This window comes from Drosophila teissieri, chromosome 3L (genome assembly GCF_016746235.2).
Source record: "Drosophila teissieri strain GT53w chromosome 3L, Prin_Dtei_1.1, whole genome shotgun sequence".
In the NCBI taxonomy this organism is placed as follows: domain Eukaryota; kingdom Metazoa; phylum Arthropoda; class Insecta; order Diptera; family Drosophilidae; genus Drosophila; species Drosophila teissieri.
The window spans coordinates 1,963,246-1,978,504 of NC_053031.1; the positions used below are offsets into that span (position 1 = coordinate 1,963,246).

At 44.0% G+C, this 15,259-nt stretch overlaps 4 protein-coding genes across 5 annotated transcripts; 2 read left to right on the forward strand and 2 right to left on the reverse strand.

The window, feature by feature from the left end:
- Positions 1-165: 165 nt before the first annotated feature.
- On the forward strand, positions 166-2,512 carry LOC122616697 (succinyl-CoA:3-ketoacid-coenzyme A transferase, mitochondrial). Its single transcript, XM_043792240.1, has 4 exons — positions 166-302; positions 784-982; positions 1,035-2,011; positions 2,070-2,512. The coding sequence occupies exons 1-4, from the start codon at positions 243-245 to the stop codon at positions 2,382-2,384; spliced, it is 1,551 nt and encodes a 516-aa protein (XP_043648175.1). The 5' UTR covers positions 166-242; the 3' UTR covers positions 2,385-2,512.
- On the reverse strand, positions 2,428-5,537 carry LOC122616699. Of its 2 annotated transcripts, none has more exons than XM_043792242.1 (3): positions 5,053-5,537; positions 2,910-3,206; positions 2,428-2,844 (listed from the first exon to the last, which is right to left on the reverse strand). In XM_043792242.1, the coding sequence occupies exons 1-3, from the start codon at positions 5,068-5,070 to the stop codon at positions 2,524-2,526; spliced, it is 636 nt and encodes a 211-aa protein (XP_043648177.1). In that variant the 5' UTR covers positions 5,071-5,537; the 3' UTR covers positions 2,428-2,523. The 2 variants fall into 2 exon arrangements, with proteins under 2 accessions (XP_043648177.1, XP_043648178.1); XM_043792243.1 differs by lacking the exon at positions 5,053-5,537 and adding an exon at positions 3,623-3,642.
- Positions 5,538-5,650: 113 nt separating this feature from the next.
- On the reverse strand, positions 5,651-6,718 carry LOC122617519 (vicilin-like seed storage protein At2g18540). The gene has a single exon (XM_043793413.1). It carries the CDS (start codon positions 6,637-6,639, stop codon positions 5,740-5,742), a length of 900 nt encoding a protein of 299 aa, XP_043649348.1. The 5' UTR covers positions 6,640-6,718; the 3' UTR covers positions 5,651-5,739.
- A 483-nt stretch (positions 6,719-7,201) lies between these two features.
- On the forward strand, positions 7,202-9,841 carry LOC122617522 (proton-coupled amino acid transporter-like protein CG1139). The gene is made up of 9 exons (XM_043793417.1): positions 7,202-7,363; positions 7,624-7,749; positions 7,813-7,963; positions 8,028-8,149; positions 8,597-8,823; positions 8,887-9,017; positions 9,090-9,268; positions 9,325-9,497; positions 9,558-9,841. The coding sequence occupies exons 1-9, from the start codon at positions 7,359-7,361 to the stop codon at positions 9,797-9,799; spliced, it is 1,356 nt and encodes a 451-aa protein (XP_043649352.1). The 5' UTR covers positions 7,202-7,358; the 3' UTR covers positions 9,800-9,841.
- The last annotated feature ends 5,418 nt before the right edge of the window (positions 9,842-15,259 follow it).

Sequence of the window (15,259 nt, forward strand, 5' to 3'; positions counted from 1 at the left end):
TTAATTGTACATCAAATTTGAAAATCATTTTGTTTCTGTAATTTGAAATAATCAAATAAGAAAATTAAATTTTTGCAAACAGCTGTTTTGCGGATGTTATCGAACTAGTTCGATAGAACCAGCTGGCGCGTACCTGTTGCGCTCCGCAGCTGTTTTCATTTCATTCCTGTTTGTGTTGATCTGGCGAGCAGTTTGCCCTAGTTGTAATCCGTTTTTATTGTTTTAAGTATACTTAAGTTGAAATGCTCTGCCGCCTGGTGGGAAACAGCAGCCTGGGCGCCCGATATTCCGCCTCCATCAAGGTAAAATCCTTCCCGAACCAGATATCAACAATTTTTCTGGAGAACATCTTCCAGAAGTGGATAGTCTAGCATTTATCTCGGTTATCTCTGCAAAGATTAAGTGCTTAATTAATCATGTGATTGTAAGGCGACAAACCTGTTTTCTAGCAAAAACATATCAACAGGTGTTAATTCAAAAAGTTCCACAAATAGATCCGTTCCAGTTATACCATATATACATACTCTTTTGATTTTGTATTTAGTGTTTTGCTGCCAATTGAGATAAGGAATTATTATTTAGGCGAATCCACAACAGCCATCCACTATAAAATCAGCCCACTGATACCATTTACCCCCCTGGAACAATCCACGCGAATTAAAAATAGGCAAACTTACGTAACAACTGTGCACAAACAAGCCACACGAACGCTCACTTATACCATAGAACACCATCGTATCATGGACAAACCGCTTTTTATGCTAATAGTCCGATTATTTGCAGGCTATTGCGTGCTACTCCACGTCGGGAAAACCGCGAAATGGCAAGATCTACGAGTCCGCCATAGATGCTGTGTCCGATGTGCAGGATGGTGCCCAGATCCTCTTCGGAGGATTCGGAATCTGCGGCATTCCGGAGAAGATGATCAACGCCCTCAAGCAGAAGGGAGTCAAGAACATCACGGGCGTTTCCAATAATGGAGGTATGCATGAAGTAAATATTAAATACTCTTATTAAACCGCAATCCTTTCCAGGTGTGGACGACACTGGTCTGGGTGTCCTGATCAAGCAGAAGCAGGTGGCCAAGGTGATTGGCTCCTATGTGGGCGAGAACACGGAGTTGGTGCGTCAGTATCTGGAAGGAGAACTGGCCGTCGAGCTGACCCCTCAGGGAACCCTCGCGGAGAAGATCCGCGCTGGAGGAGCCGGCATTCCGGCCTTCTACACGCCCACTGGCTACGCCACTCTCGTGCAGGAAGGCGGTGCACCCATTAAGTACTCCAAGGATGGCAAAGTGGAGATATCCAGCGAAAAGAAGCCCGTGAAGGAGTTCAACGGAAAGAGCTACGTGATGGAGGAGTCCATCTTCGCAGACTTTGCCTTTGTCAAGGCCCAGAAGGCCGATCCCTTGGGCAATCTGGTGTTCAACAAGGCGGCCAGAAACTTCAATGCACCCATGTGCAGGGCTGCCAAGATCACCGTGGCCGAAGTGGAGGAAATCGTGCCCATCGGAGCCCTCTCTCCCGATGAGATCCATGTGCCCGGCATCTACATTAACCGCATCTTCAAGGGCACCGACTACAACAAGCGTGTGGAACGCTTGCGCATCACGGAACCCAAGGATCCCAACAAGCCAACTCCACCACCGAATCCCGCCCAGGCTCTACGTGAGCGCATTGCCCGTCGAGTGGCTCTAGAGTTCCATGACGGCATGTACGCCAACCTGGGCATTGGCATTCCCGTGCTCTCCTCCAACTACATCCCCAAGGGCATGAACGTGATGCTGCAGTCGGAGAACGGAATCCTGGGCCTGGGACCTTTCCCCACCAAGGACAAAGTGGATCCGGACTTGATTAACGCCGGAAAGGAGAGTGTTACCGTGGTGCCCGGAGCCTCGTACTTCGGCTCCGATGACAGCTTTGCCATGATCCGAGGTGGTCATGTGGATATCACCATTTTGGGCGCCATGGAGGTGTCGGCCACAGGCGATCTGGCCAACTGGATGATTCCCGTAAGTAAATCTATCGTGATCCATTAAGTTTAACTAATTACAAACACCTTCCTTTTAGGGCAAACTGGTTAAGGGCATGGGTGGAGCCATGGATTTGGTGGCTGCGCCTGGCACCAAGGTGATCATCACCATGGAGCACAATGCCCGCGATGGTTCCCCCAAGATCCTGGACACCTGCTCCCTACCGCTCACTGGCAAGGGTGTGATCGACTTGATCATCTCAGAGAAGGCTGTTTTCCAGGTGGAAAAGGGCGTGGGCCTGACGCTGATCGAGGTGGCCGAGGGATACACCGTGGACGACATCATCGCCAGCACTGGAGCCAAGTTCACAGTGTCGCCCAATGTGAAGGCAATGGGTCAAATTCCGGTTTGATGAACCACGTGCGTAGTGCCCAGAGAAGCTGCAATACCTCCGCTTGAGTGATAAACGAGTGCATTTATTTTTTGTTGATCGTGTGACAAAATCATCTGTGTTGAATATATGGAACATATCAAATCCAATCCCTGCCAGCTTAACCAATTGCCTTGGCCATGTCCTTCAGGGTCTCCGAGCGATGTGCGTTGCGCATCTGCTTGTTGAGGATGTCGAAGATGCGGTTGTACTTGCTGTCGCATTCCGTGCGGCAGATGGCGCAGAACTGCGAGGACAGCACGTGGAGTGGACTGCGGAAATACAGGCCCTTCTGCATGGTGAGGCTGTTCTTGTGGTGCGACATCATGTGCAGGAAGATCTCGATGATGGCCAGCGTGGCTCCAATGAAGAAGTTGTAGCAGAAGAGCGTGGGCACCAGGAACAGCAGGTAGTGGTTGCGGTTGTAGCCCAGGATTATGTTCTGCAAGGGAAATGCAATCATTTAGTTATGGAATGCCATGTCCCTAGTTTGGTATGGAAACCTACGTTGCTCACGCCATCCATTTGACAGTAATCCTCGCGTTCGTAGCCCGGCGTGACCTTCTTAACAACCCTGTTGGGAATGGCTGCCCCATGCCGCACTGTATTGGCCAGCTCGTCGTCCACCTCATCGCATATGGTGCCACGCAGATAGTGCTTGGGTACATGGAAGTTCGTGTGTTTGCGGAAGTGCACCTTCATGACCTGGTCGTGGATCGGCTCGCCGGTTTCCTCATCGTAGGCGGGTCTATTTACGCGCACGGTGTCTGTGTAGAAGTACTCCAACTCACCCGTTTCGCAGTTCTGCAAGGGATTGGATCGAATTAAATAATATAGCGATAATATAGTGATAATATAGTGATATAGTCTAAGAGAGCGTAAGAGAGCTGGGCGGCACTCAAGAATCGCGTGATCAAGTTTTTGTTGGTCATTTGAGGGGCCGAGCCTCGTGGAATTTGCAAGTCAGATTTATAAAGCACAAACAATTTTCCTATCTATTTAAGAGAAATACATTGACTCATTTCTCTTAAGCTCTCTTCCCCATTTCTTTATTGTTTATGAAATGTTATCGCCGGGCGAGGAATAAGAAATGTGTTTGTACATATATCCCGAAAATAGAATCACGTACGGCTTTCCTGATAAGATCGGCACATCGGACACCCGGGCGTATGAATAATTAACTGCCTGCGACACCTGAGATTACCCACCCGAGGTCTTACCACAAACATGGCTAGTTCGGTACTAACTCTAGGCCCCCAAAATCCACGAAGGCGAACAGAGCCTGAAACTCAAGTAGTACTTATCAGTTTCGGTTGGATGTCGGGCTGATCGACAGACGCCGCCTTATCGTTACTATAAAATATGGCGGGGAAATCGGGGAGCTACTCCTCCCCATCAGTCTACTAGATGTAATTAAAGCTTATGGACGGCGGAAAATTGTAAATTGCACATGCAATTACAGACTTTTTCACTCAGTTCCGTAGCCCTTTGTTTTTTTTTTGCCATTGGAACACTAATAACTTGAGTTGCATAAGCACTGACCGGTTTGCGTGTCAAATGTGATTTGATCAGAATAAATATAATACAAAGTGAGTGAGGCTAAATTGATGATATCCCTGATCTTTAACGGGGATCGAATGAATTGAGTTATTGAGGAATATCGAAGCTATTTTGTTTAAAACTGTGTGGCATTTAAACTAAATTTAGCCTGACAACTTGTGGGCATTATGTTCCCAAGATCACGAAGGCAATTAAACACAATCGCTGTCAATTTCATTGCGATTACTTAAACTGATATTCGTATTATAAGACACAATACAATACAATTAATTACCTTATACTTAAATGCAAATGAATGTCTTGAAAATTAGATAGTAAAGGAATTTCTGGAAAATTACTACTACATCAACTTCATAAAAGTATAGATAGCAAGCTTTTGATGAGTTTGGCGCATGATAAGTTAGCTACTTCCACTTGAGTTAAGATTACTTTAAAACCAAACCCTTATCGAGCAGCAAAATAAAGTAAATAATTTTCCTATAATTGCAAACTTGATAAGTAAATTGTTATTTGAGCCTGAATAATACCCAAGTCGTTTGTGAAGTTCATAACCCGTTTAATCCTCTTGAAACCCTGGGTTGTATGACACCTTACAAAGAAAGGGGTTGATTCTCCCTTTTTGATGACGACTACATAACGGTTTATGTTGCCCAATGTCAACCGAATGTACAGACGGCCCTTTGGGCAAGCGACTGTGATGACAGATAAGCGATACGAACGTAAAAACAAGGCCAGTTAATCAATGTGACTAGATAATCTACACTATATATACATAGCTTATGAATTTGGCTATTGCGTTCGTTTTCCGGCTTACTGGAGTCACAGTTGGCGTAGTGCTGTGGGGTAATTAACTGAGATGGCCTTTTGCTTCGGTTTGGTGCGGCATTTTATGGCCAGCTTAATTACAAGCTCGGCAAGAACCAAAAAATCCCACTGATCCCCTCTCTTTTTTATATACATTTATTTTATTGTTTTCGACTAAGCGAGGTGGGTAAAAGTCCGAAAACTGGTTTACAGATCGCAACACACATACGCCCCGTTGGCTCCCTTTTCTCTTTTCCGTTTGTTTCTCGCCGCTTTAGGCACTTACTATAATGGAATATCCCATGGCTGTTTAATTTGGCTGGCTGATTTTCACAGTTATGCCTGCCTCTCGCTTTGTTTTTAGTTGTTTGATCTCCTTGGCCAAAACTATTTTTCACGCGAACCACAAACAGAAACTCACACAACCGACATATATACGTATATATGCGAATTTATACGCGAGTGTGAGTGTTTATATTTTGTTCCACTGCAATCGGTATATTATATAGGCGAGCAAACTGTGCTACGATGGATATTCCGAAACCGGTTAAGCGGTTTTGCCGTTTTGCCCGTTTCATTTGCCGCCTGAATATGGTGTTTGTTTTGGTCGAGGGGGGCGACCTGTTGGCTTTTCGATGAGTTGGGTGAACCGCAATTAAATTTGCATAGACAATCAGACTAATGACGCGAAATACGTGGTTTCGATATCGGATTTTCACGCTTCTCTCGGTGGCTTCGAACTTTTTCCACACACGCACACCGAACAACTGAATCCATTGCGATGGGAGAGTTTAGATGGTGTGACCGCTTATGTGCCGTCAGTATATACCAGTTTTCGTAAAAGCTTTGCGAAAGCTCAACACACTAAAAATACTGGAATAAAATGTGTTTCAAATAAAGATTTTATTAAGCTTCAATTGTTTTTTAAATTCTTTATTAATATTGCAAATTTTCCAAAGATCATGTTCTATTCTTAATCCTTTTTGTTTTCATCGGTTTCGCACTTGGGCTTTTCAGCAGCTGCAGTATTTTCTTTCTCCTTACAGTCCTTTGTTTCTTCGTCCTTTTTTTGTTGTTCCTTCTTTTTGATGTCCTCTTCCTTCTTCTGACACCAAGCTTTTAGCTCCTCTTCGCTCATGTCCTGGATATTCTTCTCCTTGGGCGTGCATTTGGCATCCTTCTTTTCCTGTTCCTTCTTTTTGATGTCCTCTTCCTTTTTCTTGCACCACTCCTTTAGCTCCGCATCGCTCATGTTCTGGATTTGCTTGGCCTCCTTCTTTTCCTGCTCCTTCTTTTTGATGTCCTCCTCCTTTTTCTTGCACCACTCCTTCAGCTCCTCCTCGCTCATGTCCTGAAGACACTTCTCCTTGGCCGAAGCTTTGGCTTCCTCGGCTTTCTTGGCCTCCTCCGCTTTCTTGGCTTGGTTGGCAAGTATCGCATCGCACTCGCCTTCCAGTTTCTTCATGGTCTCCAGTTCGGCTTCGCCACCATCGGATTCTTCGTCGGCTTCAATGGCTGCCTGGAGTCCTCCGTCCAATCGACGTTCGTCGCGGAGCTCCAAAGTCGTGACCATGAGTTCCATAAACGAGAACCGATGATAGCCAAAGTAGGTGGAGTTCTTGTAGGGCAGGGCTTTGCCTGCTCCTGGTCCCAGCTTCTCGTCGGGTCCACTGAACTGGCGGAAGGAAGAGGGTCTCACAAACGGGGCCACATCGATTCCATCGTGGTCGACGCTGGTCGGCTGGTAGCCCTCATCCGGAGGATCCTTTGGTGGGTGAGGGGTGTTCGACGGCTTGTTGCTCAACCTAGGCTTATCACACAAGCGGCGCAGTATTACAGGTTGTATAAATGGTCGAAGTGGATACTTTGACATTTTTGGGAGCACTTTTTATTTAAATTAAATTCGGAGGCTTATTGTTGCTCAAAACAGTGGATGTCATTTTCAAGGGTTACTTTGTAATCTAAAAGAGTTTATTAAAAAATATACACAGCATTTGTAAATCACGTATCCGCACTGTTGACTTACAAATTCTAAAGCTTTCAGACCTACGAAGATGTAAAGTAAAATGTAAGTTTTGAGTGGAAGAATCGGCTAACTAGAATTGTTGGATTCAGTGTGGTTCAAGCTTTCGCTATAATATATTAGGTAAAGAGTTTGACGATTGGTGATGAACTTCTGGGAGGTTCAAACCGATCAGCAAACTGGTTAAGGTCTCCATTCTGGTTTTATTATTTGCACTTGAAAGTGCACACAATATTTTTTGGCATACATTTCGGATTGCTGCACTCCGGCTTCCCACGTTCCCCGCGATGGCTTCTGATACGGCTGATTATCGTACAATTATCTTTTCAAGATTATCAGCACGGTTTACGAACGAGAGGTGTTGAGCGGCTTCGACCGGGATCCGAAATCTAGTATCCGTCCGGTGGGCCAGGCAGTCGGTTGGTTCCCCAAGAAATCTGGTTAGGCCAGGAATTCGCAATCGCAGAAAGATCTTTGTCACTTTGGCGCCTTAATTACGTGTGATAAAAGATTTATACGCCCGCGAGCTCAAGTAGCTTTATCAAATACTCGTTCGCTACTTTATCGCAATGAAGTGAGTCGTCTTCGTATTCATCGTATTCCGCTGGTCCCGAGACCGTAAAAAATAAGCTAACTGATGCGCAAACATAATAAATGACAAACCATTAGCCTCAACGAAATCCCGACTAAGAAATTATATATTTTTATGACCTTTAATTTTGAACCAACAACTTTTTCGAGGATTCTCCTTGAGGCATATTGCTTTACGACGCATTCCCATTTATCAATCAATCAATTCACCTCAAAAACAACTTTTAATTGCTCCCCCAACAGCGACAATATAAAAACCGTGACGGTTTACCCAACAACATTGGAATTAACGACCCCAACAAAACCAGCGAATGGCAGTAACGATGATTACGATCCTCACCAGCACCGCGAACTTAAGAATCCCACTACGTAAGCATAGATTTTCCACTCTGCGGAGCTCAACCAATCATTCTCTGGCCTGTTCTTCCCCAGAAACTTTCAGACATTTGCCCACTTCCTGAAGGCTTCCGTGGGCACTGGAGTCCTGGCCATGCCCAGTGCCTTCGCACATGCCGGATATGTGAATGGCACCCTGCTCACACTGATCATTGGCTCGCTGGCCCTCTACTGCCTGCACATTTTGGTGGGTTTGTCTTGCCTTACAACGAAATTAGCTTATTTATTCTTTATAAACATTTGATTTACAGATCGAATGCATGTACATCTTGTGCAAGAGGCAGCGGGTTCCCTACGTCAGCTTCTCGCAGGCCATGAATCTGGGACTCAAACAAGGTCCACCCTGGCTGCGTTGTTTAGCTCCCATATCCGTGTAAGTGAAGTAACTCGGCGAAGTAATTGTTATCTGCACATTCTTTTATTTATTGATTAACTTTCTAAGTGGTTTTTAATGATTAACCTATCGGGTAATGAAAATCTTATCTTGTTGTTGATCAATGGATTTTTACTACGATTTATTATATCTTTATCTATAACGACAAGCCTAACAGCACCCTAAAAAATGGGGGCACATCCTAAAAGTGATTGGTTTTCACACAATATTGGCTGACAATAATATCTGAAGAGGCTTTATTCAAATGCATGCTTAAGTTGCAGAAGTTTACCAATCTAAACAATGTCGTTAGTAATCGAGTTGTTTACTTGTTTTCTATATATGAAATGTATTTCCACGTGGTTCCATGATTTCAACTTAGGCATAAGACATACTTACGTGAAATACATTATGTTTTATATTTTAAATAGTATTATTCTCTCTCAGTCCCTTTGTAGATGGCTTCCTGGCCTTTTACCACTTCGGCATCTGCTGCGTCTATGTGGTTTTCATAGCGGAGAGCATAAAGCAGCTGGTGGATGAGTATCTGGTGGTCTGGGATGTGCGGATACACATGTGCATCATCATTGTGCCACTTCTGCTGATTTATAGCATCAAGAATTTAAAGCTACTGGCGCCTTTTTCCAGTGCAGCGAATCTCCTGCTTCTTGTGGGTGAGTTCCTCTTTAAATCGGAATAAAAATACATACTTAATTAGCCTTTTACTTTCTATCTAGGTTTTGGCATCATTTTGTACTATATATTTGAGGAGTTACCTCCTTTCAGTGAACGAGATCCTTTTGTGGCCGCCGCAAAGTTGCCTACTTTCTTCGGCACAGTACTCTTTGCACTGGAAGCAGTGGGTGTGGTATGTCTTATTATATGTCTTATTTAATATATCATAAATAATGCAATTTAAGCATTTCTCTTGTTTGAAAAGATTCTGGCAATCGAGGAGAATATGGCCACGCCAAAATCCTTTGTGGGCCCCTGTGGCATTTTGAATAGTGGCATGTCCATAGTGCTGGGCTTGTACGTTCTGCTCGGCTTCTTTGGCTACTGGAAATATGGCAATGAGTCCGAGGGCAGCATTACACTGAATATTCCGCAGAACGAGATGTGAGTTCGAAGTGCTATTTTAATGTAATCCACTCAACTTAAAACCCCCCTTTCAGACCCGCTCAGGTGGTAAAGGTGTTCTTTGCCATCACCACCTGGATCTCATATGCCTTGCAGGGCTATGTGACTGCCCACATCCTGTGGGATAAATACTTGGCCAAGCGCTTCAAGGAAACCAGGCAGACATTCTATGAACTGCTCTTCAGGGCCTTAATTGTGTTGCTCACTTGTAAGGAATGGACAATTCGAATGAAATACACTCATTAATGAGTTTTGTATATATTTTCAGTTGCCTGTGCGGTTGCCATTCCGGATCTTTCGGTCTTCCTGTCCCTGGTGGGATCCTTTTGCCTGTCGATCCTGGGCCTCATCTTCCCCGTTCTACTCCAGATCTGCGTCCAGTACACCGAGGGCTACGGACCCTTCCGGATAAAATTGATCATCAATCTGCTGCTCTTGGGCTTTGGCATCTTTGGCGGAGTTGTGGGCACCTATGTGAGCATTGTGGACATCATTGCGGTGTACAAGTAAACTTCGAATTCGATGCGGCTCAATAAACTGTGCATTAATTTACATTTGTTGATGTGGCAGCAAGATTTATAGCAATTGGCCGTAAACATTGTTGGTTTATGGCTTGCATAGCCGAACAGATGCCAAAGACATGCTGCCAAAGTAGACCAAATATTTTTAATTTTAATTAAAAGCTTAGCCAGGTCTCGACTTGCTTCGTGGAAAATGTGCGGGGGTATGAGAAATGCAGTCGGGAAAGCCGGGAAAGCTGGCCAGTTGCAACGAACTGTAATTAAATGCAACCGCAATTAACACAAAAGCGCCGCAGGTCAGCAAGCCAGACACAGAACTCCACAACCTCCCCTTCCGCAATCCAGCTGCATTTTATTTACAATGTTTTGCTCACAGGTTACTGACAACGCTCTCCTGCATCCTGCATCCTGTCCGCTTCCCTTCCCTCCTCTGTCCTCCCCTCCCCTTGGCAGGACCTCTTCGGCTGTCTTTTGCTGGCATGAAGGCCACAGAGTGCCGGACTGAGCCGCAATGACCGCCGGCCCTAAGAAGCCAGAGAAAAGCCAAACGGACAAACGACTGGATGCCACAGCGAGGGCGGATAGAGAAAATCGGATTAAAATTACTTAAAGTCGATTTTAAGTCTCAGCAGTAGGATTTAAAAGGTGTTATACAGTAGAGTCTGCAAGATAACTACTTCAAGTTGAGCATATCACTGAAAAAGTCATCTGTTAGAACCATATGGTTCCTATTCTGTATAGTTATACTTTTTATTCATATATTCACAATTAATTTTGTTAGGATTTTTAATCTTTTTCAAGAGACCCTCGCTTTTGTCTGCAGACCTCCGCTCGCCGTCCCTTGAATGTGTTGAAATGTCGTTTGCTTTGTACGTTTAATTACTCTTTTGACGGAAATAACACAACATTCGTGTATTTGAAATTGGCAACAAGGAACTGCAACAGTGAGCAGAAAAGGGAAGCAAGGGTTAAGGGGTGGCAAAATGCATTTGGAAATACCGGAAAAATGCGAGAAAAGCCAAATCTTGGAGTGCGAGAAATTGAACAACTTTCAAGTGAGCCAAAAAATGGGTAGCTCTTAAATTACGAGGACTTGGGTCAAAATAAGAGTACGCTGCCCCACTTACATCTTCAATTTATTTTTGCCCCAGAGGGGTCATCATCAATTTAGATCCTTAGATCCTTTTTCCTTTGACGGAGCACATTAAATGACAAGTTCGAGTCCTGTGCTGCGCTTATTTATTTCTACGTTTTTATACATTCACCCACCAGTTGCAGGGCATTTTAATTATATTTGTGCAGGCAGGCAGGCAGCTTTTAGTGCTTCTGGTCAGTTGAATCCGGGGGTCTGAGCAATTGAATTACGCACAATTTCAGGTGGAAACAGGTGCAGGTATACATGTCCCAGCCTTGGAGCCATGGAGCCTTGGATCCTTGGAACTAATATCGCTTTTCAGGCTAGTCCGAATGCGTAAAAGTTAATTAGAGAAAGTCATGAATAAATTGGCAATGAAAAACTTCATTTCGCAGACCCTCTAGTCTCGTTTCTAATTAAACTCTGTACTCGCATCTTTTTGATGTTTCGCTTACCTACTTATTTTACGATTTTATTATTACTTTATTTGTTAATTTCTTTCATGGCTCGTTACATTCATTATTGACAATGATACACTTAATATGCTGCAGTTCATTTGTGAAACGCTTAAAGATTTACCATCGGATTATAAGCTCGGGCACTTTATTTTCATTGTTTTATCCATCTGATTTAAATACATTTTAATTGTTCGTATTTTGTCATTTGAACTTTGTTTCCGTTTTCCGCTTGACGGACAACCGCTGGTTTGGTATTATTTCGGCCATAAAATCGTTTTATTGCTAACTAAATATTTGATCAGTAATGGATTCATATGCTACGTATATTGCTTCTGTGTAGTATATAGTTACATCTTTAGCTTCTTTGGTAGTTTCACTTTTAGTAAGGGTTTTGTATTCTTCTGTTAAAAAGTTGTTGGCCAACTTTTACTTTTAATACTCTGTATCTTCCATATTCTTATACATTTTTGGCTGCCATGCTTGAGCTCAACTCACTTTTTCCTGCACAGCGTGTTGTTCTTATCCCTAGTTAATTTCCCGCACAATCTTGTGCCTTGTCAGCCACGTTTATTAGCCAGATTGGAGAGCAGCTAAGCCGGCTTATCACACATATACATAGGTACACCTCGGCACTCAGGGGCCACGGAAGTTTTCCAGCGATTTCAGCTGCTTAATTTGCGGCGCATTCCGGCCCAAACAAATGACTCATTTTTATTCATTCAACTAATTTTTAGGGCTCACGGAGGAGGAGTCATCATCATCTGGCTGCCGGCAATTTGTAGCAGCTATCGCAACATCTCTATCTCCATGCACCCCAGAATCTTCGGCTTTGCGCTCTTACCGCTGCTGTGTGTGTTTACCGCAGCAAAATGATTTATTTTACGCTACGCTAAACACACACGTACCTAGAACAACAGGCTGAGATGGAAAGACAGGATGCTGGTTGCACTGAGAAAAAAATCAGCTACTTCTATATGTATTTTATAGTCTTTGGATGCTATAAAAGGGGCCTTGTAACAGTTCTAGTTACTCAGCTATTATAACTTACCCCAATCATAGTTCTTAGCAAGCTTAGCTTTATAAAGCTGATTTATTTTCCTCAGTGCACCATTTAGGGGGATGCCCCTGCGCTGTGGATTCGGCAAAAGCTGCAGAACATTGGCAACAATAGCGACAAGCGACGCATTGTTACTGCGGCGGGTATTTTCGGTTCGGTTTTCGCACTGAGGTTTTCCGTATTTATTTAAGCCCAAACATTTTGTACATTTCATGCAGCCCGACAGCAAGGACGTCGGGGGGTTCGCAACCGAGGAGGGGTGGTAACAGCATTTGCTATGAATAAATAACGAACGAATGAATGAAGGCATGGATGAATGAATGAATGGCTGGTTTGCGGAACGCCTGGATGGATGGGTGACGACACAGCTAGCGACGCGTCTCAACTGTGGGCATGTGATTTATGTTCCGAGTGCATGGAACTATAATAATCATGTGGTGGGAAAAGGGGTGTACCCTTGTGCTGTCCCTTTCTCCAGGGACCCTGTTCATTGATTGTTGGCTAATATTACCTTGTACCTGCGAGACCCCAATCTCCTCCACCATCTTGGGCCACCTTCACACATGGGCAGCAAAAAACGGGCTGGTAAAAAGGGATCATTGTTATGTATGCCACATGCTCCCACAAATACACCACTTACTGGTGTTTTACACGGTGAAAAATAAGGTTGGCTTACAAGAAAATGAATGGGTCATCAAAAACTGGTCGAGCATATGATATATTTTTATTTAAGACTTCCAAGCTTAGGAAGTAATTATTTTGTGTTACATACAAATATTTCAATGTTTGAAATTATACAAAAAATATAACTTTAAGTGCACTTTTAAACGAACGACCAGCTGGGCCAGCGGAGTTTTTGTTTTTGGGTCTCAGCCGCTGCAGGTGCGTTAAACATTTATGAGCAGGCAAAACGCAGATTTTAATAGGGATAGAGGGCGCAGGGATGAATAACCTAAATGATAAGGGTAGCCGCACCGCAGAAATGATTATGAATGCGCCGTGTTATGCATAATTCATAATGTTAAAGTGACCCCACTGCGTATACGCAATAATCATACGCCATGTGGCACACGGCTTTATTGGGCACTTGAGCCTTGTTCCGCGAATGCCCAAGGGTGGGTTACATAAAGGATGCAAATCAATCATTGATTAGGTGGAGCATGCAATGACCTTGGGCTTGGGTTTGGGTTCGGTTTCAGGGTGGCATAATTTCTATAATTTCTATATTCGTCCCTAATTGTGGGTGCGCCTTCATTTCCTGTAACTAATTTGCGTGCGTCTGGGTGAATTAGTTTTTGGTCCTGCACCGCCAAGTGCGCAACTGACAGCCACTGACAGTTATCGTCTTCATCATCCGACGAACAAACATCATCATGGGGAGCACCCCAATCCCTCCATCTGAATTCATCTATACGATCTCTACATATAGATATCCCGCTGACGATGAGCAACTGTCATGTCATGAGCTCGCTGAGCTCGCACTTGGCATGTCAATGCTCTGCTTCCTGGCCCAAACCCCCTACCACCTACCCCCTAACCCACAGCAGCCAACCTTCAACCTGACGTCCCTGATCCCCGCCTCACTCTAGTGCCCCCCGCCACTCTTTGAGCCATAATTTATGCCGCATGTTTGCCATAACTCAATGGCTGCGCGACTGCGGCGAGCTGAGAATTTCATGGCAGGGAAGAAAAGCAGCAACAGAAATCCACTACAAACAATGTTTTTTAGGAAACATCTAACATGGAAAGTCAATAATGTTTTACTCCATTAACGGCTGGTGTTTAAAATTCAAGTTTTTCGTTTCTACTTCTCCAATTAAAGGCATTGAAATGAATTTTCCATGATACTATTCTGAGTGTTTCCTTACCGAATTCGGGAGCACTTTTCTCCCAGTGCTTCGGGACCTTCAACTATGTATGTGCGCGGTTGATGAAGCCCAATCGATAAATGCGATTCTCGGGCTTGAGCTTTCCATCGCCCTCCGCATTCTGGACTGCGTTTTTGTCGCCGATTGAGCGAACAATTGCTAGATGGCGGCCAAGATGAATTGCCTGCAATTGTGCGCATTGCTAACCATTTGTTAGCCAACAAGAACGGCAAGGAGATGGCAACTTTAGAGCCGGGCTTAGACGGCAGTTCGCAGTTTCAGACCTACTTTTTTCCACAAGGGGGCCAGGCAGTTTGCTTTGATGGCATCGGATAAATGGGCAAATGGCAATGATAGAGCCATACCCCCCTGCTCCGATACAAGTCCATTAATAATTATGGTTATGGCCTTTTTTGGCCAGTGCAAATGTTAATGGCCCTTTCGGTGCCTGGTTCAAATCGATTTTCAGACAGTGCATTTCGGCCATTTGCCATTTTGCAATCTTTGCCCTTGTAAATTACGGAATACACTCGCATTTGGGATCAACCACTGGCCACTAATTAGCCAAAAAACATTGTCATAGCATTTGGCATAATGCGAAATGGCCAAAAGCACATATAGCTCTCCATATGCGCTTATATGTTTTATTGCCTTTAACCCAAAAACCGAGATAATTTCACCCTCTACATGTGTAATTCATTAGCGCCATCTGTGTCAGTGGGTTAAGCGGACTAATGGAAACTGTCTGTAAATAATAGAAATCAAATCAAATTTTAGTTCACAAAAAAGTTGATCAATGTTGGGAAGCTTCCATTAGTAATTAAACGGTTAGCTGATTACTTGAAATATAAATATTAAAGTGTTTCATTTCTAGATCTATCCAACATATATTTTTAATTTGGTCAACGAAATGTTTCGCGTACGTGCCCAA

What these genes read in the sequence shown, in the direction of transcription:
- LOC122616697 (XM_043792240.1), top strand. Translation starts at nt 243, where the DNA reads ATGCTCTGCCGCCTGGTGGGAAACAGCAGCCTGGGCGCCCGATATTCC. An exon ending in GGGCGTTTCCAATAATGGAG is followed by an intron (nt 983 to 1,034) that starts GTATGCATGAAG and finishes AATCCTTTCCAG; the next exon opens with GTGTGGACGACACTGGTCTG. An exon ending in TGGCCAACTGGATGATTCCC is followed by an intron (nt 2,012 to 2,069) that starts GTAAGTAAATCT and finishes CCTTCCTTTTAG; the next exon opens with GGCAAACTGGTTAAGGGCAT.
- LOC122616699 (XM_043792242.1), bottom strand. An exon ending in AAATGGATGGCGTGAGCAAC is followed by an intron (nt 2,845 to 2,909) that starts GTAGGTTTCCAT and finishes TTTCCCTTGCAG; the next exon opens with AACATAATCCTGGGCTACAA.
- LOC122617519 (XM_043793413.1), bottom strand. Translation starts at nt 6,639, where the DNA reads ATGTCAAAGTATCCACTTCGACCATTTATACAACCTGTAATACTGCGC.
- LOC122617522 (XM_043793417.1), top strand. An exon ending in AATATTCCGCAGAACGAGAT is followed by an intron (nt 9,269 to 9,324) that starts GTGAGTTCGAAG and finishes CCCCCCTTTCAG; the next exon opens with ACCCGCTCAGGTGGTAAAGG. An exon ending in CTTAATTGTGTTGCTCACTT is followed by an intron (nt 9,498 to 9,557) that starts GTAAGGAATGGA and finishes ATATATTTTCAG; the next exon opens with TTGCCTGTGCGGTTGCCATT.